The sequence below is a fragment of the Podarcis raffonei genome, chromosome 2 (assembly GCF_027172205.1).
Source record: "Podarcis raffonei isolate rPodRaf1 chromosome 2, rPodRaf1.pri, whole genome shotgun sequence".
Lineage (NCBI taxonomy): Eukaryota > Metazoa > Chordata > Lepidosauria > Squamata > Lacertidae > Podarcis > Podarcis raffonei.
The window spans coordinates 48,758,693-48,782,353 of NC_070603.1; the positions used below are offsets into that span (position 1 = coordinate 48,758,693).

Below are 23,661 nucleotides of genomic sequence, written 5' to 3' on the forward strand. Positions count from 1 at the left end.
TCAATGTAATCCTAAGAAGGTTGTGCTCTTTAGCCTTTTGTTCTGATTATGACTATTCTCCTCGAAACTTATATTTATTTTCTAACCCACTTGCAAATGGCTGTATGTTGCTGCTTATTTCTAGAGAGACTGTTACAGATGGAAGCATGATTAATAAGCTGTTAACTATATTTTTGGTGAGATACTTAAGATATCACTGCAATCTCCCTTGCACAAAGAAAAAGCTGCTGTCCTAGAAAATTACAGCTTCAGGAGCACAAAGAGTTCTGCTAGCTCCCCGTGTGCACTCCTCACTTTCTAGACATGACTCATGCTTAGTATTCTTTTCCAGTGTGCTATTACACAGATTCTCTTCTTTCCTGTCTTTCATTATGACTTCTAATCTGACATCCTCCATAACCAACCTTTCTATCTGTAGTGCTAAGTATCATATGCCACAGACACTGATTTTTTTAAGAAAAGGAATGGATTAATCTCAATGCTCAGGAAACAAAGAACAGATATCGTTGTTTCAGGGACTGGTAATGTTCATAAACAATGTGAAAATATTTGCCTTTTTTCTATTCTTTTCTTTTTCTCCTTGTCCATTCAGATCCTTCCTTGTTTTTAGGCTCTAGCTGGTTCCCACATGTGTGGACATTACTTGATTATAGTACAGCTGATGAGCTGTAGTTGAATGTGTGAACCACCTCCTAGTCTTAAGGAGCAATGCACCATTTCTGCATGACTCCTGTTTCTTCCTAAGGGGTTTTATATGTGAATAGCCTTCTGTGGAAGGTATCCCTTGCATGAAAGTTATGTAGCATCATGCATGCATGTAGAGAGAGTGCACATTCATTTGTTAAACAGTAGAGCTTTTGGTATCTGTAAGTCAAATCTAATTTCCCTAGAAATTCCAGTACAATTGAACTATGTAATGTGATCAACCAAAATGACCCCCCAGAACAGGTTAAAACATATTAAGAATACAGTCAGAAAATATGAACATGTGCTTTGCATCTGTTGTGGCTTCAACAGGTATGCCTGTTCCCATTAATGATGGGTAAATAGTGGAAACAACGCAGAGACAGATTTTATTTAACCTAGGAAATCCACACATACACGCAAGATATAATGGACAACACAGTATCCTCAAATGTTGGCCCTGAAGCAGGATATGTCACCATACCTAATAGCAGGGCTGTCATTAAAATAGGGTTGAGGCATCTACATTAAGAAGAAATTATATAATAATAATAATAATAATAATAATAATAATAATTATTATTATTATTATTATTTTTTATTTATACCCCGCCCTACCCAGCCAAGGCCGGGCTCAGAGCGGCTTACAAGCAATAATAAAAACAAGATGAATGATTACAACTTAAAAACAAAAATAAAAAACAATGATATATCCTAATTGCATTTATGGATCCTACACATCATCGAATGGATCTTAGAGCATTATGTTTCCTCACTTCCTCTGCCCTCCCAGTATAGCAATAAGTAAAGCAAACCTTAATCAAGTAGTTACTAGTTGAAACTCCAGGGCTATTAATATCTATTTTAGGATAACTGCAACTTTTACTGGCATCTAATGCTGACAGCAACCCCTGGGTAATGCTTGAAAATCATGTGTGAAACAATTTTCTTTTAAGTGCCAGTTCTAATTAGTATATCAAGAGTGTTTCTTTCACATCAGTATCACCTAGATCAACAGCTGTGTTACTGTATTTAATTTAATTCCAATAATTAATAAATACATGTTCTTAAACCTGTATCAACCAAATCAGCAGTACTGTTACTGTATTTAGTTTGAATGCATGCTATTAATTATGCAAAAGTCAGCTAAGTTTATGCAAGCTCAATTATGTGGACTCCCGTATTTTTCGCTCCATAAGGTGCACCTGACCATAAGGCGCACCTACTTTTTGGGGGGAGAATTCAAGGGGGAAAAATGCGGCTCTTGGGGGCTTTTACGGGAAGTGGGGGAAGTGAGAGAGCCTCGCTTTGTCCCTTCCCCCACCTCCCGCAAAAGCCAGTGATAGCCGCACGAAGCCTCCCCAGGGCAGCGGGATGAAGGCTCCCCACTGCCCTGCGGAGGCTTCACAGGCTACCCCAGAGCTGCTCAGGAGCTTGTCGGGGCTGGCGGGGGAAGCCCGGGTTTTCCCCACCCCCAGCCCCAAAAAGCAGGCCGGGGAAGCAATTTACCCCTCCGCCAGCCCCAAAGAGCAGGTCGGGGCTGGCGGGAGAAGCCCAGGTCCCCCCCCCAGCCCCAGGGACCACACATTCGCTCCATAAGACGCACAGACATTTCCCCTTAGATTTTAAGAGGGAAAAAGTGTGTCTTATGGAGCGAAAAATACGGTATATGCAGCTTTTTAAAATGAGGGTGGGGATATTTAAAAGAATGGACTGTGGCCTTCATTCATAGGAACTTAGGATACTGTCTTATTCCAGGGCAGCCTAATTGTCCACCCTGCTCAGTATTGTCTCCTGTGACTGGCAACAGGTCTCTGGGGCCTCAGGCAGAGGCTATTCACATAACTGCTATCCTCTGCTTTTAACTGGAATTGAACTTGGGACGTTGTCTATTACTGAACTCCGGCTCTTCCTAGAATCAGTCCATGTGCCCAGGAAACTGTTGCCTTGACAAAGGCTTATTTAGAATCAATTCTACCGGCTTTGCATGCAGATTTATTTAGGTCTCTTAAGGTGAAATGACAATATGCCAGTCATGAAGCTCTCTTCATATCTCACAACTACTTCTATTATTGTTGGTGGTGGTGGTGGTTTTATTTTTTTCTGTTATAATGCTAGGATTTTTTCCTGAATGGCTGGTTGCCCTTCTATTTGGTGTTTTTGTTTGTGGAAATTGCACAGTCACCAAGGTTCCTATCACCTAATTCTCTGTGTGTACTGCTATTTCCGTAGTGTAGACAATAAGGAATGCTAGAAAAGAATTTAAGAAGCACACTGCTAAGAACATAAAAACCAACAAATAAAAATTCTTTAAATACATTAGTAGCAGGAGACTGGCCTGGGAGGTGGTTGGATATTTGGATGACAAATTAGAATTAGGGGAGAACAGTGAGGTAGCCAGGTTTTCTGGTGGTACCAAATGTTTCAGAGTGGTTAAAACAAAAAGAGATTGCAGAGAGTCCCAAAAAGGATCTCTCCAAACTGGGTGAATGAGCAGCAAAATGCCAAATACAATTCAATGTAAGTAAGTGTAGAGTGAAGCACATTGGGATCAAAAATACTAATTTCACATATATGTTGATGAGGTCTGAATTGGTGGTTACTGCAAGGAATGAAACATTTGAGTTGTAGTGGATAACTCAATTAAGATGCCAACCCAAGATCCAGCAGCTGTGAAAAATTCAATGCTAGGAATCATAGGTAAGGAATTGAAAATAAAACTGCCAATATCATAATGCCATAATACAAATCTATGGTGCAGCCACACCTGGAATCCTGAGTTGGATCCAGCTATGTTCTGCACAGATTAATGAACCTAGACTAGCCATATTTGTTAATTTAAATGGGCCTGAGCAGAACTCTGTTCATTACAACCAATTGTGTACGCTACTTTTCGCCTTGCCTCAAAAATGACATTGTGGAGCTAGAGATGGTTCAGAAAAGAGCAGCTAGGCTGTTCTAGTGAATGGAGACTCTCCCCTATGAGAAAAAGTTACAGCATTTGGGTCTTTATAGTTTAGATAAAATGTGAATAAGAGAAGACATAAGTATATAGAATTTTTCATGATATGGAGAAAGTGGATAGAGACTAGTTACCCCCCCTATCTTATAACACTGTAACTCATTTACATCCAGTGAAGCTGAATGTTGGAAGGTTCAGGACAGACAACAGAAAGTACTTCTTCACTCAGCACCTAGTTAAACTATGGATTTTGCTCCACAAGGAGTAGTTATGACCACCCACTTGAACGGCTGTGCCGCTATTTTACTTCGTATACCGAAACAGCTGAGTTATTCGTCTGTCCTGTTTGTTAACTGTGATTCATTTGTTTGCATTTCAGGCATTTCTTGTTCAAGACATCTTCTGGAACAACTCCTCTATTCAGCAGTTCTTCCCCTGGATACCCTTTGACCTCAGGAACAGTTTACACACCACCTCCCAGACTGCTACCAAGAAATACTTTTTCCAGAAATGCGTTCAAACTGAAAAAGCCCTCTAAGTACTGTAGCTGGAAATGTGCTGCTTTATCAGCGATTGCTGCTGCAATCTTGCTCGCCATCCTGCTGGCCTATTTCATAGGTAAGTCCATATTTCAAAAAAATCTCACATGAAGTGCGCAACTGCTTCACTCCACCCTGCCGTGCCCCTCATGCAAAATCCCTTTCTTCAGTTATTTGGGGGTAGGGGGAGAGAAATACATTGCTTAAAGACATTGGACATCTTAGAATCTAATCTAATTTTAATTAGATAGCAGGGCTGTTGTTTTTTAAATTTGTTAGCATATATACCAAGCTTTTTTAATAGTTTGGGCTACGAAATACTTCACTGTAAGACCCTGAAGCATGCCCAGTTTATATTGTTTTGAGATAACAAGTGTTGGATTCTTTATACGACCTAATTCTATCAGTTTTATACATCCTGGGTTGAATGGAGCAGGCTGGTGGTGGTGGGAGGCAGAATAGCTAGTGAATTGGAATACTGTATAGCCACTATTTCTTTTTTACAGGTTTTGTTCTCTGCACAATAATTGGTACTTTGAAAGTCAACATACATAAAGCCCCTCTTTAACTTTCTTCTTATTCCATCGTGTCATGCTCTATGGCACTGATTTAGCTGCTCCATACTCTTGCATTGTTAGATTGTGTATTGTCTTTGTTTCTGAATCAGCTTGTTCCGTGTACTATTGGCTGGTCCTGGTATTGATCTTTTACGTGTCCTCAGATGTTAAGTCTACTGTATCAAGACAATCTGGCAGTGAATGGGCTCTTCCACCTCCACCATAATTCTAATGACAGGCATAAGTTTGCTGAAATCAAATAAACCTACATAATTTACAAAATTCATTCTTTGATTACATAAAAACCACTGTCCCAGTTTTAAAACAATCAACCATTAATTAGAGTGCATGCTGCAAGCTCCACATAGCTATACATTTTGCTTTTGACAGAGGTGTTTTTGCTGGGAGTTTGAAGATTATGTATAAAAATACAAGCAAAAAAGCTTTAATTTTGTCCAAGATACATGTGTGGCAAATAAAAGGGAGAAAAATATGAACGAATAATGGCATTTGTTAGTGGAGAGTGAATTTCCTTTAAAAGGAACCAAACTAGTAGTGCAGTCTGCATCCCTCTTGTACATTAGTCTCTAATCCTAAATACACTTACTAGGTAGTAAAATCCCATATGGTAGGACTTACTTCTGAGTAAGTATGCATAGGATTGCATTGCTCGTCTTCTTTACCTGGCACAAAAGCTCATTCATTCTTTAACATCTGTGAACATTTATTAACATTGTCATTGGAGAGCAAGGATTAAAACAGTCAAAATCAGGTGTCAGCCTGGTAAGTGTCAAGATGGAAAACTTTTAGGAACCCATAGAAACTGCACTGGACTTTCTGAAGAGTGGTATAGAAGTATACAGTCATACCTCGGGTTACGAACACTGCAGGTTGCACGTTTTCAGGTTGCGAACCGCGCCAAACCCGGAAGTACCGGAATGGGTTACTTCCATGTTTCAGCGCTCGCGCATGCTCAAAAACACAAAATGACGTCATGCGAAAACAAGACGCTTCAGGCTGCGGGTTGCAAATGTGCCTCCCGCACGGATCACATTCGCAACCCAAGGTATGATTGTAATAGAAAAATATTTTGAATCCTACTGAATGTTATTGTGGCTAACATTATTTGTATTATCTGTTTTGAAAATTCTACTTCCAGCTGTGTATTTAAGATGTATGCTGTTTGTTACTTTGCAAAAGGTATTCCTTTAAAACTGTGGCCACACTCCCTCTGGAAGCTACTTAAAATGCTTGTGTGGCAGTGCTGGGTGTTTGGAAGCCCTGCCTTACACCATGTGCTGTACCAGTTAAGTAGTTTGTATGGCAGTGCTGAACATCCCACGCTGCAACTATACTGGCAGAGAAACTGTACACAGGATTGGAAGAACACACAGGTTAAGTGCTAAAAGTGCTTGCAAATGTTATCCCCAGCTGTGAAGAAGTGCCACCATAGGGAAGCATTTATCAGCCTCCATATGGTGGAGTAACATTTCAATTGGCTGCCAGTAAGACGAGTACAGGAGTTAAATTGCCGTTAAGCATTTCTTAAATTCTGCTTTTTATAGATACAGATAAATTCATTTATATACAATGTACAGTTTAACTTTTCAAATAAGTTGTCCACAACATGCTTCTAAGCCATGACCTTAGCAAGATTTGATATTTAATTTACAGGTGTCATTATTATATTAGATGGAAATAGAATATTGTAGGTGAATATTTCAGGGCATCATACTACACTAGCTAGAGGTTAAACAAAAAAAGAGCCACCCCTTAATTATTTCATTAAAAACCCATGTTTCTATTCTCATATTGGTAACATGTAAAGTCAGTTACTACAAAAGTACAAATATAATGTGCACTGTAAAGTATGTGGAATGTATTATGTTTCATATGATACACATATGCATGTTTATGCACCCCCAAAGAGGTTCAACAGAAATGTTTCGGTTTTTCCCTGGAGGCATTTAGGCTGGAAAATTTGGCTCTGTGCCATCTTTCACTTTTCCCTGAAACTATAATGCTGGACAACAAAAGCAACAGCATGAAATTAAAAGCAAGACGAAAAAGTTTTATCTCAGGGAAAAAGAAGATGGAAACGTATTAAAGTTTTGAAGATAGAGCTATTTTTAAAGAGCTGGTTTTTATAGAGCACTTTCAACAGCTTTCATGTATTAATTTTTGTCATCTGTGCTCCCTTCTACTTTTGCACAAATGCAATTGACTAGGATGTGGCAGTTTTACATAATTAGAAAGAAAGCAGGTGTATCAGTTCAGCAGTAAGTTTTCTTTAAGGGGTTTCTCTGTGTGATCCTTCTAACATCATGTGACATATATATTGTACATTATGTTGTTGTGTTGGGTTTCTTTAAGCATCAGCACATTGTGTCAAAAACTTGTCACCACTTTGTCAGATAATTCTGAAAGCCCCAAACCAAAATATAACAAAATCCATTGTGAAGGCTATGAGATTGGGATTTAGTTCTTTTAAAACAGGTGTGCCTCTAAAACAGTGGATCAAGTGATAAACCCAGAAAAAATACAGTCAGCATTGCTCCGAGTAGTTAATAGGAAGCATATACCACAAACCCTATTGTTGGCCTATCTTTGCTCTTTGTAGCTGGATCAGAGATGAAAGCGTTTGTCAGTTAAATTCATTTTTGTTCTCTCCTTCCATGCCAAACTTTGAGAATTAGAAAGTCACCTTGTCATTTTTTTTCGCTGCAGTAATTCTTTCCAAATGTAAAATGCCATATTTTAAGTGTTCCTCTAAACTACTCTGACTTCTGTCAATCTGACTCTGAGCTTGGAAAAGCATCAGGCCATCAACATGTCAGTATGTTAAAAGCGTGGTAATTTTGGGTACTTAGGGTTTCCTTGGGAAACAATAGAAGTATTATTTTCTAGGGAAGCTAAAAGCCTGCAATGTATTTAAAGTTGTTCTACTTGAAAATTGATATGTTGAGACTCATACTGATGAATTTTAGAGTGCTGGGACTATTTTGCTGCCTTCCATCATGTGAAATAGACCTGGACTTGGGGAAATAAAGGGGAAATGACAGAAAAAGATGGTGAAGAAGAGACACTTATATAACAGCCCTAGTGTATGCACAGAATAGGGAGAATACAATCCATTTAGTTCTCAGCTTTTGACTGAAAATGTAGATAATATTATTTCAGACCTTACCTTCAACTATTAATAAAAAGGGGGTTAAATCATCAGTTCTCTCTTGTAAATTGATTAAGTAAAAGATTGACCCATGATGGTCTACATTTTGGCACAAGAAGGCAAGTACAGTGGTACCTCGGGTTACATACGTTTCAGGTCACATACACTTCAGGTTACAGACTCCGCTAGCCCAGAAATAGTGCTTCAGGTTAAGAACTTTGCTTCAGGATAAGAACAGCAGCAGGAGGCCCCATTAGCTAAAGTGGTGCTTCAGGTTAAGAACAGTTTCAGGTTAAGAACAGACCTCCGGAACGAATTAAGTACTTAACCCGAGGTACCACTGTATAACAAGAAAACTTCCAAATCCTACAATCTGTTATGTTAACATAGTAGCTCGTAAGATCAGCCATAAGATTTTCAGAACTGGTGTCATAACTGTACCTTGGGATTTTACCACACACCCCATCACCAGTTGGCACAGAAGCTGCTGTCTTTGGCTACTTTCCTACAATCTAGCTTTGCGACATAGCCAACCATATTCAGTATTCTAACAGGAACGTAATTAGCACAATCTTAACACCTGTTAAGTTTTCATAGTAATATATTTCTATGCCTAGTAGGGCTCTGCTGTTCCATAGTTGGCCAGTTAACTCACATCACCAAAAGTGATGGAAGAGGTATCAGGATGTTGCCTAGCACTTTGGGCTTCAACTAGGGATGGAGACCGTGACTAGGGTGGATGCAACAACAGTACCATCAAACAAATATATAGTAAAAATAATAATAAATGTGACACAAACCATGGTTGAGCGAAAAAATAAGTCCCAGGTCTGAAAAGTTTGAGGACTACTGTCCTAGTAAATGTTACATGCAGACTGGGCTGACATCAGTATGAGGCACAATTGCTTGCTGCCTCTCCTACTGGTCAAGCCTACATGATATTTGGGTGTATTAAAAGGGTTTTCATGCTTTTACTTACATATATCCTATATTTAGTTATCTGCTCCTCTGTAAAGACACTTATATAGCTTCCTGTTATTTAAAAGTGTTTGCATGCATTTCTTTTAACTCTTTCCATCCCCTGAGTATTTTTTTCCCTGAAGCAGGGGTGTTAGGAAGTACCGTAATCAGCCATTTCTCTAGCCAGCACTGCTCTCCTATGCATTATAGTCCTTACTTCTGTCCATAATATTTTCACTGCCCAATAGTTACACAGTTGCTGCAGGATTGAGGCTAACATTAATGTGACATCAGCAGTAAGACAGAAATTCTAGCATGTCTTTAAAAAAATATGTCTACACATGTCAAGGATGTCATGGTACTGGTACACGATTTGTGCTAGATAGTAGTCATACAGCATTGAGGGGGAAACTGCAGGTTTCGTTATACATGCAAGAAACCCCAAAGCAAATGACATAGTTTTAGAGTAACAACTTTGATATATGTGTATTTAAAAACAAAAACAAAAAAACACACCCTGTATCATTAATTAGATATGTTAAGTTATTAATTGGATATATACTAGTTGGATATGTTAATATATGAATGCTTTCAGATTTATAATTCATTACAATCCAGAGATGACTTGGAACATGTTTAACTAGAAATGTTTGAGAGGTTATACAAACTCTAAAACAGTAAAGAATATCTCAGTCTGTGAAAAGTGGATAACCACATCTATATGGTTGGAAAGAACTTACTTTTGGCTGGCTGCCACATTTGGCACTGGCACTACAATGACTGCAGTTGGATTTAGTTGAAGGTCAAGGTGAATGAGCCAATTAAAGAGTAAATTAAGATTTTTTTTGGCTCTGTCTTTCAGTTAGGATACAAAGAGAAAGTGCTAGCAAGACTGAAATGATGACCTTATTCATCACATTGTTTTTACCTATCCTCCCTCTCTCTCTCTCTCTCTCTCTCTCTCTCTCTCTCTCTCCCTCTCTCTTTCTCACACACACATCACTAAGGTTTTTAGTTTTCTAGTTTCATATGTTTGCCACCTAACATTTTATGCTATTTTTTCTTTTACATTTCTGCTCCCTGAAGTCAATAATTTTATATCAGAAACTTGAAGTGCTCAAATTTATTTTTTTTAATTGGCTTGCAATATCCTTAATATGCTATTTCTCTCCATTTTCACCACTACTAAGATACAGAAATGTTCACACATCGTGGTAAGCCATGGTTAATGGTTTGCTATGGATGAGCAGATTGCTCCTGCTTTGCTTCTCTCCTAGAGTGAGCGGGGGGGGGGCACAGACCAAATCACAATATTTTGCTTAGCTGTGTGAGAATTGAACCAGGAATTGTGCTTTGTTTATCTCTAAACAAGCCGTGATCTGGAGCCAAGTTTTGTCATTTGCTTCCACTCGCAGTCTCCTTCACTCAAACAAACTACAATTTCCAGTTCAGACATCATGCTGAAGATAATGGTTTGTCACTCTCACTGTACTAGAAAAGGAACAAAGCAAAAGCAGTCTACACATTCACAATAAACTAATTGCACATTCAAGGTAAACCACATGACTGATGTGCAAACTGGGCCAATGACCAAGTTAAGTGTACCCAGTTTGCTCAACAGCTTAGCGGGTATTTATTAAAAGTCTTTCCACCTTTCTACACTTCCCATCAAACTTTTCTGTGTAACCCTTGGGGCTTACTATTAGTTCAAATGACTCTTAAGTAGTTTATCTAAAATTCTAAGCAATTGACATAACATAGTGTCAGGATGCTTCTAGAATTGTCACTGCCAGTTGAAGGCAAACTGTCCTCAGTGGCTTGGAATGCTTCTGTGCAACTTTGGTTAGTGTATCAACTGTGGCTTTTCTGGAGAAGAAATAGCCTGGCTATAATAATTCATGCTCTGCTGACATCCTGGACTGACTCCTTAAATGTGCTTTACATGATGTTGCCCTTGAATATGATATGGAAATTGCAGCTAGTGCAGAATGTGGTCGCCAGGGTGTTGGTGGCAACAGTGGGCTGGTCACATACAACTCTATTCTGAAACAGCTGCACTGGTTGCCAGGTCCAATTCAAGGTTCTTATGTTGACATCTAAAGCCATTAATGACCTAGGGTACAAATACATGAGAAACCGCTCTATCCTGTATTAGCCTACCCATGCATTAAGATCAGTGATGGAGGCTGTCCTGGTGGTCCCTCAGTTAATTGAGCTATGTTGTATGGAAACTTTTTCAATTGTAGCTCCACTTCTGTGGAATGACCTCACTGAGTAGTGTTTTGCCCCTGCTTTATATTCATATAAAAACTCACATTTTGTCAGGCTTTTAGGGGCTGCTTAAGTTCTTTTTATAAGTTTTGATGCTAATTGTGACATTTATGCATTGATTGGAATTGTTTTAATGTTTTGGTTTATTGAGTATTATGCTTTGTATTACTTTGTTCTGATGTAAGCTGTCCTATGACTGTTTTGGTGAAGAACAGTATAGAAATATATTTTAAAAACAAATCAGTCACATGTCTGAGGCAGAATATGTGTTTGGTTTCAACAAAGGCTTTTAAAAGACTTGTGACTTTTGTTGCTATGGTTTGTAATCTGGAAATCAGCAGCTGGTTAGTTTGAGTGGTTGCAGTGTTGTGTGACTTCTTCTTTTGCTATACTGTACAGAAATTGCAACTAAGATTTCGTCCTATAGGCCCACCTGGAAAACAGTAACTGCATAATTAAGACTGCAATCCTATGCATTCTCACTTGGAGATAAGCTCCACTGAAGTCAGAGGGACTCTTCCCTCCAAAAAAATAAGCCTAGAATTGGGCTGTGCAAGTGAAAAACATTAACATATGGGCATGAATGTTGCAAATCATTATGATGTGACCAAAGGGGCTTGGAATATTAAAGAAGTATTTTTAAAGCCCTTTGTGAAAGCACCTGTAAGTTTTAAGGAATGCCCTGAGCAACTAGTCCCCAGAGCCTATCCAGAATTTCATCCCAATGTCTTTGTACCACACATATTAATTTTAGCGTACAGGAAGCCTTTACTTCTAGCTATCGTCATTTTGCTGTTATGCCTTCTTTGGATCCATTAGAGTGAATTCTTCCCCCGTGGCCTCTTCTGCATTACTTTGGGACACGGCTGTAAATTTGTTGCAAACTTTATTCACAGGGGGTTATTGTCTTAGTAAGTACTTCATAATACCTCTCATTCTGATTACACTTCTGATGCAATTGTGGCTTTTTTTTTGCTTAGATTACACTAGATGTCTTTTTACAGCCAAAGTTAATGAAAACTTTCACTACAGTCAGGGGAAGCCTCTGTTTTCCTTCTGTACTGTTTTTTTTTTTTTTTTGGAAGTTGATTTAATAAAACAGTGGAAAATATATGTAGGTTGGGTTTCAATCTTACTTCAGTGCACTAGGGAATTTATTCAGGATTTGAAGGAGCTCTTCCTTTGCAAACACTTCTTTAGCCAAGACTCCAAATCTCTACTTCACAAAAGGGCAGAACCAAATTGGTAGAACTGATAGCAAATGCAGCACTAGTGAATGAGCAAGATTCCATAAATTATTAGTTTAATCTTGTATTGAGACTTTTTTGTGGAAAGCAACAAATGCATTCAATTAATAATAATAATTTGTGGGTTTTTTAAATTAAGAATATACTTAAATTATGGTACAGTTGGTGTTCTGAAGTGACATGACACACTCTGGTTTCCAGGGAATACAATTCTCTATAGGTGGCATAAAAGTTTTACAATTGGTTTCAGGACTGTAAGCTTCTTTCTAGCTCCCTCCTGGGCCATTTTAGGGATCATCTCTTCAAAGGATGTTTTTGCCTGCATTGCCTGGTCCTTTGATAAGATTTGTCTGCATCATATCATAGCCTTGCATACTGATACTAGGCCATTACTCGGCAGGAAGAGTGAGCTTGAAGTCCACTCCTACCAGAAATATCAGTGTTAAATAACTTGTGTGACAATTCACTCTGAAAGGTCAGTGTTCAATAGCCCTCGAAATTTCTCATTTCTTTCCCAAGGGGGGTTGCACAGTGGGCTGCAGAATAGAGCATACTGCAGGACACTAGTGTTTGACTTGATGATTAATTTGCAATTGGCTGCAATGAATCCAGTGTTGTGTGTGATTTGACTGTGTAAGTATTGTTAATGTACTTGGTTTGTTGTGCATGGCCCCCTGTGTTTGAGTTCCACATTCCCAGACCCAGACTTCTGAAACACAGGTTTTTAAAAGTTCCTGCTCTCTGAAAGAAGGGTTGTTGGGCTCTTAACTAACTCACAATTTGCTCCCTAAATGGGAAACGCAGTCCTTTCTCTGGTTTAGTGTGTTGAATTTTTTAATAGACTAAGGCTTTCTTTTTCATTATTACAGGTTATATTTTGGTACATTAAAACTGAGAGCTTAGGCAGATATGATGTAGAACATACACAACTGGATCGTCTGACACTTTAAAGTGGTTTTGTGGGCTCCAATTTTATTTGAAAAACAGCATTTAGAAAGTTAAAAAACAACCCAAAAAACTTTCCACATGTATTTCCCCAATCTACATCACTCACTCTTCTGGTGACTGGAACAACAGAGTTAGTTACCCAGTGTCTTTCTCCCACCCCAAGTGGCTATAATAGCAGCTTCATAATCAGATAAAATGGATGTGTTTACGCTACTCCTGTCAAAATCAAAACTCACCCACAGCTGCTTTGAAGAGGTAAAAACATGTTACGAGATCCTACCACAGGACTGTGGCATTACATTAAAATAGGTCCACGTTAAAATTGATTGTGAACACCCGGTTTTGCATAATAAGGGAAATTCCAGGGAGATTGAAATCTCAAGTTACTCATTCTCAGTTGGGAAAATATTTCCTTTTTCCTGACAAAAGACTTGCATTTCACTGCCACTAGCAGAAGAAGAATGAGGAAGAACACAATCCAGATCCCAGGTGCTGCCCAGAGGAGCTTAACAGAATAACAGGGCCACCACTCCATCCACAGCCTTACTGGCGCACAAGCTGGAGTGAAAGTTAGGGCAGGTAGATCACAGCAATTGAAGACAAACTGGGCCTCATATTGTCAAGTGATGGCGGTGGAGCCAGCTGTATTGGATCCTGAGTTGGCTTAGCCCCTTCCACCCTTGGGAAGCTACATTTTTGAGTTTTCCATTGGCTGCGGGAAACCTGCCAGTAGCATTTTACCCCATTCTCATGTTTAGGAGGCAGAACAGGGATCTCTGTGGTGGCTGATGGAGTGATGCTGATGGAGACTAGCAAGGCTGGGTGGAGGGACACCTCTGTCCAGTCTAACCTGGACTCCCTGTCCCCCACACCTGACACTAAGGAAGGGTTAACTCACACCTTTTATTTTGCAGTGTTAAGGTGTCTAGGAATTTTTTTTGGATTGTCATTATCATCAGTCTTTCCCAGATTCCTCTGGACTTCTGTATACATGTGTTTGTGTCTATGTGTAACAAAGGATTTTAAGCCTTATCTCTCTCCACTTAATTCACTCTGCATCCATAGTACTTCTTTATGCTTCTGAAGACATTTTTTCTTAGAACCTTCAAGACTGGGCTTGCATGATGTGTCTCAGGCACATTAGAATTACAAAAGTCAAGGCATTGTGGAGCTATTCTGTCCGTATATTATAGCATTTAAAATTTACCTGAGAGGTTAGTGTATATTTATCTTCAAAGCATAAACAAAGTGCAAATGAGAAATTTATCAACAACAATGAAAGTGTTTCCCATTTTAGCTGTGGGTTTAACTATATTTTTCTAAGCAGAATGTGTTCTATTTTAAGTTGCATTTTAAAAGTCAGAGCATGTATAGCATTAAACTTCTTCAGAATAAATCACATTCTTTAAGTTTTACAGTATTGTTTTGCTGCATATGGATTAAAGCAACAATTAAGATACTGTCTCAGTAATACAATAAATGCCCCCAAAACCTGAGGAAGGATACACAAAAGAGCAGGAAAGTAAGTGAGAAAATGATGAGAAAGCAAACAAAGTGTAAAAAGTAGGTATGAAATAAAGAGTGTGAAAATAATAATTAGAAAGGGTAATAAAAATGCTGCAATGTAGCATTTTGTGGTGGAATGTGGGAATGGAACTGACAGGAGATATAGAATTCTATCAAATTTTAGGCACAATTTCCTACGATGAAGTGAATAAATATCTCTTCAGTAAATTCTGCCTTTGCCTAAACAATAATGCTAGTAAAAACAACACCTGTTCGCTCTAATTAACTTCACATCCTGATTATTCAGAATTAATTTCTATAAGGGTCCCCCCCCCATTCATTTTATTGCATTGTTGCTGAATCTAAGCTGATTTTGGTGACGTAAATATATTGGAAAGTGAAAATATTACTAAATGTAATTGAATCTACAGGGATAGGAATATTCATTTATAGTAGAGTGCTTGGAACTAAAGGGTCTGGCATTTTGCTGCCTGAAGAAAAGGACAAGATTGCCCCTTACAATTCTACGTGCCAAAGCTAACTAGAATGGCAATTCAATATTTATAAACTGGGTATAGGACAGAGATCCTTTACCACACCTAAAGGCAGGAGGCTCACTTAGGTGTTGGAAGGCAAGTTAAATGCAATACACCAGCTCCCCAACACCATACAACCAACCCCTCAGTATCTGTTGCCTGATGTGGCAGCCTCACTCTGCCTAACAATAGTTCTGGGCCTGACACTCCCACTTGACAACGGTAATATGAGGATTCATCTTCCAGACCCTCTCTCACACAGAGAGAGGGAGCATTAGCTTGCCCAGGCTCCTGCACCTTTAAGAGGGAGCTCCAGCAAACATAGATTGCATGAGAAGCTGCACTCAATGAAATTCCACCTTCTACACAACTATGGACTCTGTAAGTGCCCTGTCTTTTTTTTCTCTCTGGCTGCCATAGTTATTGTGACTTTGGTCCCTGTTCTCCACTGAATCCAACAGCTTATTAAAGGCCTGTCCAAGACAGTGTGTTGTCTGAGGCAGTGGGTAAGATGATACCCCACTGTTCCATGTACAGAAGCAAAAAGTCTGGCAGTTTTATTTCAAAACTAGAGCAGGATAATGTCATCTGCTATACCTTAAGGCAGCAGGCTAGTTTTGAGGGTACAGGACAGACTACATGACACACACAACTCTTGTCTTTCCACAGAAGGGTGCAGTCAAGGAATTGCCATCACACACACACACACACACACACACACACACACACACACACTGCAGCTTCTGCCAGCTGAGCAGTCACCTAATTCTGCCTAATGGGGAACATGAGGCCTGGGTGGCAAATGTGGCCTACCATGCCTCTCTGTTTGGTCCTTGGGACTTTCTCAAGACTGCACAATTCACTTGCCCTGCTCTTCCTTCTTCTTGAGTGCTTTTATCTGGGTAGAATGTTTTCTTGTACTATGATAATTCATCTTTGCTAAGATCTCTGGTTTCCAGTAGGCCTTTTCTAAGAAACTTACAGGAAGTAGAAACTTCTTGACTTACTATCCCCCCCCCCAGCAGAATATGGTGAGATAGGTTTCCATTTGCCTGCTGGGTACACATACTCTATTTACTTGATATTTATTTGCTTTGCTCAAGTTGATTTGGATTAGAAGAGACTTTCTGAAAGGTCAATTGGCCCGTTGCTAATATAGGTACTGCACTTGAGCACTAATGTGTTCTGTTGTAGGAAGTAGTTAGGCGCTGGCGTGGACATAAGCTAAAACATTATGCTTTAAATATAACTTGAAGTGGAAACATATTGTTTATAACCTTGAAGGAAACTACAGCAAAGCGGGTTTTTGAAATGTTTGGTCTTTATGTTTACTACAAGAGGAGAAGAAAAAAGATGCTCCTCACAAATGTTATATGTCAAGTAAACTATTTGGTCTTGAGTATGTGCACTTCAAGATATTTCTATGGAAACTAAAAGCCTCCAGTATCTTTTATGAAATGCTACATTTCTTAATGTTCTAACTTTCTCTAAATCAGTTGTGCTCTTCTGATTCCCCTAATTTAAAGTTTATTATTTTTTGTTTATTTTATTATTTTAGCTAACCTCACTCAAAAACATGCTACAATTTTTTAAAAAATAAGAACTTTTACACTCAATTTTGGAATAAATTGCAGGCCACACAGTCCAGCCAAAGTTAGTCACAATGAGTCCCACAGAAATCAATCAGACTTAACATAGGTAAAGGGACCCCTGACAGTTAAGTCCAGTTGCGAACGACTCTGGGGGTGTGGCACCCATCTCACTTTACAGGCTGAGGGAGCCAGTGTTTGTCTGCTCCGCAGACAGATTTTCTGGGTCATGTGTCCAGCATGACTAAGCCGCTTCTGGTGCAACAGAGCACTGACATCAGAGCAGCGCACGGAAACGTTGTTTACCTTCCCGCCGGAGTGGTACCTACTTGCACTTTTTTTGGTGTGCTTTCGAACTGCTAGGTTGGCAGGAGCTGGGACCGAGCAATGGGAGCTCACCCCATTGTGGGTGTTCGAAACCACCAACCTTTTGATTGGCAAGCCCAAGGCTTAGTGGTTTAGACCACAGTGCCACCCGCGTCCCTTAGACTTAACATAGTTGTGGCTAAAGCCTATTCTATCACTTTCAACCTAATTCCCCCCGAATTGTTCACATACATATTTGTATACATTTATAAAGTATAACTCTCTCCACTCTCACAACATACTTCTCTATTCCCTCCCCCACAAAGTTCTCCAAGAAAAAAAGAATAAGTTAATTGTGCTTTATTGTATTGATCGTTTGCTTTCTCATCTTGTGAACTAACAAGAAATATTATTTTATTTCATAAATTACAATAAACAACACAAACATAGTAAATAAAACCCTATGGGAAATGTGATTATGTTGAAATAAAGGGCAAACGCAGAAACAGTCACTGAAGTACTGGTACCAGTTTACAATTTTGTTAATGTTGCGTTTGAGACTGGGAAATTGAAAAGAAAATTTGCTAACCAGGTGATAACAAATTATATGATGTTCATTAGTATGAAATCCTCTTTTAAAAATGGAACTTCTATGACATGATAAGAAAAGCAATGACAAACCTAGAGAGAATCTTAAAAAGCAGAGACATCACCTTGCCAACAAAGGTCTGTATAGTTAAAGCTATGGTTTTCCCAGTAGTGATGTATGGAAGTAAGAGCTGGACCATAAAGAAGGCTAATTGTCGAAGAATTGATGCTTTTGAATTATGGTGCTGGAGGAAACTCTTGAGAGTCCGATGGACTGCAAGAAGATCAAACCTATCCATTCTTAAGGAAATCAGCCCTGAGTGCTCCCTGGAAGGACAGATCCTGAAGCTGAGACTTCAATACTTTGGCCACCTCATGAGAAGAGAAGACTCCCTGGAAAAGACCCTGATGTTGGGAAAGATGGAGGGCACAAGGAGAAGGGGACGACAGAGGACAAGATGGTTGGATGGTGTTCTCGAAGCTACCAGCATGAGTTTGACCAAACTGCGGGAGGCAGTGGAAGACAGGAGAGCCTGGCGTGCTCTGGTCCATGGGGTCACGAAGAGTCGGACACGACTAAACGACTAAACAACAAAATGACATGATAAACATTGGGTTGAAAAGAAACAATATCAGGGTGTTGCCATAGCTCAGTGTAAATTCCTGTGGGCATTACAACTTCCCATGTGGACTTGGTGCTGACCACATGTACAAGTTCTTGCTTTGGAGGCATTTATTCGCTAAAACAAAATATTATGTCAAGAAGTTTACAAATGCTACATTGGTCACTATTCAACTGCCCTAGTGCACATTTGGGACTATGCGGGGGTGGGGTGAGTAAACATCAAATATAGAAGATGAAAATGATCCATTTTACCATGCATAGCAGGGAGGGACAACCTGTACCTCTCCAGATTTGTTGATCAACAACTCAGACCGCTCCTGATGATTGACCATGCTGGCTGGGGTTGATAGAAGTTTAAGTCCTGCGACATCTGGAGGGCCAAGAGATACCACTGATAGAAAGGCATAATTGTAATGTGAGTGCACAAAAGAGGAAGAAAACAGAAATAGGATCTTAAAAGAGTTATAAAACCGGAACCTTTAAGAATGTTCAAGGCAACAATTATGTACTGTTGCACTCAGTTTCTTTGTATAGTAACCATTATTATATGATTAAAGGAATCAGCATAAAGCCATTTCTAACAGTGTTCAGAAAGCTATAAAGGCAGACGGCCCTTTGTGGACCTGCCTGTTGTAAATATTCAGAGGCTTGAAGATTATTCTTACTCTAACATGAGTATATCGTAGCTTCAATTTTTGAGCCTAATCTTATCTTGTTAACTCTTGATTTTAAAATATGGTATACGTAATCCATTTCTTTACAAACCTAAAAGGTATTTAAAAGTCACTAGAGTTCTCTGGTGTGGATCAGATATTTAGGTTTAGAATATTTGGGTTCTTGATAGTTTTAAATCTCAGGAATTTATCAGAAAAATCCTAAAATAAATATTGGCAAAGCAGCATTTTAAAAGCTAATTCTTTAATACTAACCAGACAGCTTGGATGAGGAATAAGCTTCAATAAATGGGAAACAGGCTGCAAGGGCCTTCACTATGAAGAGTAGTGAGGATGTGGAAATAGAAATGGGTTTTTCATTACCTGAGGGATTATGCTCAGACAAGAAATGCCAAATATGCTGAGGACCACAGCTGCACTTTGTCTGCTGTTGTATTAACAGATAATAGTGAAACAATGAAGCTGTGCAAGAAACAGCTATTAGTTCTCAGAAATACAGAAACAGTTACTTTCCTTTTCTTTAGCTTGAATTGCCCTGTTTACACCATTGTGTATGTCCAGTGTCTAACATTTTATAAACAACAGATTTGTAAATTAATGTGCATTCTGCTTGTGTGCACTTAAAAGGCTCACAGAAAGCAGGTGATGTTTTCACACATTTCTGTTTTTTCTCACTCCTTTGTTACAATTGCTTCTGGGGCTTTAGTCACCACTGAAGTTAAGCTGACTCCCAGGTTTACTCTTACTCCATTTATTGAAAACACGAAGAGCTGTCTCCACAACATCATAATTGCTAACACTCATAGTCTCACACTTACATCCCCATCTTCTTTCTAACACAGGCCTGTTGACTTCAAAAACTGAGGCGAAATCTTGACTGTGGGGTGCTGTTGTTTTTTGGCCATATACCATTTAATCTCCTTTCCATTCCTTGTACGCTACTGTAGATTTGTTCTGCCTTTGTCTTCATATATACATAGTTTGCTATTTTCTTCGTTCTGTGCAAGATTGAATTCCACTTGACCTTTCACACTTACATCTGACAATTTCTGATTAGAGACATTCTTAGTAATGGACCACTTTTCCTTACCTTATAGGCTTTCTGGGTTTTCTCCTGGTTTAGTTGCCATACTATCATATCTACACGTGATGTTAGCTTTGTTGCTTCCAATCATGTCTTTTTTTGTAAACTGGGTATGCAGTGATGTTTAAACCACCACCCTCTGGAAATAATTTTCCTTCCTCTGCTGCTGTTAGAATAGAGTTCTTCACTCTATTTAAACCTAGTCTCAGTACCCTAGCCACCCCAACCTGGTTAACTCCTAACCAATTGGCACTGAGGGCTGCACCTGCCAAGTTTTCTATTTGGTCCTCATGCTCTGGAGACTCTCAAACCAGACCCCTTAAAATCTTCATCTGGGCACAGCAACCTCTGCTATTTCAGGTACTGCAGAGTAGATGTTGACCCTTGGCTGCTAAGTTCCCTCAATGTCTCACTCTTGTGATAATTTAATTCCTTCACAGACTTTCCACTACAACCTGTGATTCCAATTCTTGGCTCCTTGCTGGCTTCCCTAGCCTCTGCAAGCCACAGTCTCCTTTCCCTGGCCTTTTGCTCCCACTTCCAGATTCTGCTGCTGCTTCACATGATGACCTGACCGCAATGACAGTCTCCAAAGGCTGAATAACTTGACCAGCCTTTTATGCTCAATCAAGTTCTCCTTCCAGCTAATATTTTAAAATTTGAGTGGAAATCTCCCCTTGCATCAGGCCACAAATCTGGTCCAATGGGGTGAGGCAGAATGTCCAATGATCTGTCTGGTTATAAACTCACCAGGTTTCTGTTGGTATTTTAGTTTTTTTGTAATTTGGCTAAAGAACAAAAGGGTAATTTCCTGGGTGCCTAGATCCAGGTTTGAGGCAAGTACTCTTTGGTGAGATTTAAAATCACAAAACATGTGGCAGAGTAGGGTGTGGAAATAGAGGCTGTTAGACCTTTAAAATATCTCCTCCTTAGTTCAAGAGTTTCCTACTTCCCCTTAGTGTAGAAAGAGACTGCACGTTTGAAGAGTTTGTAAGAAAAACCATTTTTAACTTACCAAAGATAAGATTAATGTGCATTTCCATACAGTAGCAAGAAAAGACAGGCAGTACAACTTAGTTTCAAAATTAATAAGTGTTTCTAAATTATTTGCATAGAAATACAAATAAAGCCACACAGTCTATGCTTGGAGCAACCAATCCCGACATCCTTACTGGTTGGTTACATGGTGGAAAAGAGAGAGAGAGAACAAAGGCTTTGATATAACCCTTTCTCCCAAGCTTAGGGCATGTCACCTAGCTAAATCTTGCAAGATAGCTTAGTCTATGGTCTCAACCTCTCCATGCATTAGACTTAAGCATATTTTGTTATATTAGGATGAATTGTCCCACAATTTCAGTCTGCTATATATAGGACCTTTCTCTCAAAGCAGTTCTTGTTTTGACGGAACGTTAACTCACAGTTCAACTGCTCCAGTCACCTGCAGTACTATTGAATATACATTATATTTCTTACAGCCCCTAGCAGCAAGTGAATATAATGTATACAGAATGAATTCCTATAAATATTACTTTAAAAACAAAATTTTACCTCATAAAATCTATTTAAAGAAAAATAATCTCTCTACAGCCCTGCACCTATTTAAAAAACATCATGTGATTTTTGAGCAATGTAATGAACATCTTGTAAAGTAAGTCTCAATGAACTAGTGGCTGAGAGGGCCATACCTACCCTGATACAAATCTCACCCTGGGTGTTGATGGAATATATTCAAATGAAATGTGCATTACTGTTAGGACAGGTGCTAGAAGCAGGTCAGTCATAACTCACACAACTTCAGTGAAGTTAATTCTTTATTCAAAGAAACAAACAGCTCCAGAGAGCAGGCCTAGTGAGCACAGCAACTCTTCCCAGTAGATCTTGCCCCAATGAAGCATCTGCAAGGACTGAAGATCCCCAGCGTCCTACAGCTGCCTAAGCCTCCTCCACTCCCAGATCCTTACCAAGCAACCTGAGACTCTGTTGATGAGTCAGTCTCTGCTCTGCCCTCTTCATACCTCTTCTGATCCTGGGAGACCAGGGGGAAAGGAGCTGGTCTCAGCAGGAGGAGGAGACTCACTGGCTTCTTCAGCAGCCTGACTGATCTCTGCCTCTCCCCCCCCCCCCCGCCGCTTATGCCTCTGATTCTAGACTGCTCTCTGCCACAGACTCTTCTGGCTCACCAAAATCCTGTTACATCTTCAGCTTCCGACACCACCCCCTCTCAGTCTGCTCCCTCTGACCATGCATTGTCGTCCCACCACCAATCCCCTGACTCTTGAGCCTTCTTCCCCTGGGGTTCTCTTGGGGGTTCCCTAGCTGGTGCATCACTCCACTCCTCTGCATCCAGCCAGACAGCTAGGCTTAAGTCCTTGGCCCTGCCCCATCCCTACTCACACTTGTTTGGGCAAAGACCAGCATTCTGGGTGACCTTTGGCTGGTCACTGCTTCTCAGTCTGACCTACCTCACAGGATTGTTGTCGGGATTAAATGAGGAGAAGGAGACCCATGTATGCTACCTTTAGCTCCTTGGAGAAAAAGATGGGCTATAAATGCAGTAAATAAAATAAAATAAAGAAAATAAAGCAGGCTCAATCAGTTTCAATAAGGGCAGGAGAGGGGATTGCACTGGCTTAGGAACTTTTTCTCCAAAATGTTACAATATTAAAACAGATTAAAATGGACACCAGCATTTCTAAGCACCTGGATACGCTTGCCTAAACAAGAATATTTTTAGCTTGTACAGAAAATAATACAGTGAAGGCACCTGCTTGATATCAATAGGCAGGGAGTTCCAGAGTATATGTGGTGCCACACTAAAAGATTAAGTTCTTACCAATGTGGAATGGGTATTATGTGGCACTTGTAATAGTGCCAGTTCCACTAACTGAAGCAGTCAAGAGGGGGCAGGATGTTTGTGGGATCGTCTTACCACAGTGTTTTGCCACTATCTCTACAATAGCATCCCTGTCTGTCGGTGGTACAGAAATAAGAACGGGACCTATTTCCTTCTTTGATGGGACTGTTCCACAGTAGCTTCTTTTCCGAACAAAATCTTCACTGAAATTAAAGACAACGGACAAGGACCATATGCCCATAGCCATACTAATTCTGGCACTTCTTAACATCTGGGGTGGCCAGATCAAGGATGACAAGTGCAGACCTTTTTAGCCCTATGGCTGGCTGAATGTTGGTTACTAATTATTCAAAAAACTTGTAGGCCGTTTCTCTCAAGGCCTGGTATGATAAAGTCTGGCAGTACTGGAAAATATGTCACAAAAGGTAGGCTTCCTTAAGGACAGCTTAAGAAAGACACTTTTAATATTGCATGGCAAGTATTTATTGATCATGTTGCAAATGAAAACACCTTTCATAGAGTCCCAGCATCATAACCTGGTTTGTGGAATTATTAGCTTGAA

At 39.6% G+C, this 23,661-nt stretch overlaps 1 protein-coding gene across 16 annotated transcripts in view; it reads left to right on the forward strand.

The window, feature by feature from the left end:
* TENM2 (teneurin transmembrane protein 2) overlaps positions 1–23,661 on the forward strand; it is a 719,087-nt gene that overhangs the window by 518,350 nt on the left and 177,076 nt on the right. For all 16 annotated transcript variants that reach the window (XM_053376484.1, XM_053376486.1, XM_053376485.1 and 13 more), the window contains one exon: positions 4,026–4,264. In XM_053376484.1, coding sequence (XP_053232459.1) covers positions 4,026–4,264 — 239 coding nt within the window. The remainder of the gene's footprint in view (positions 1–4,025; positions 4,265–23,661) is intronic.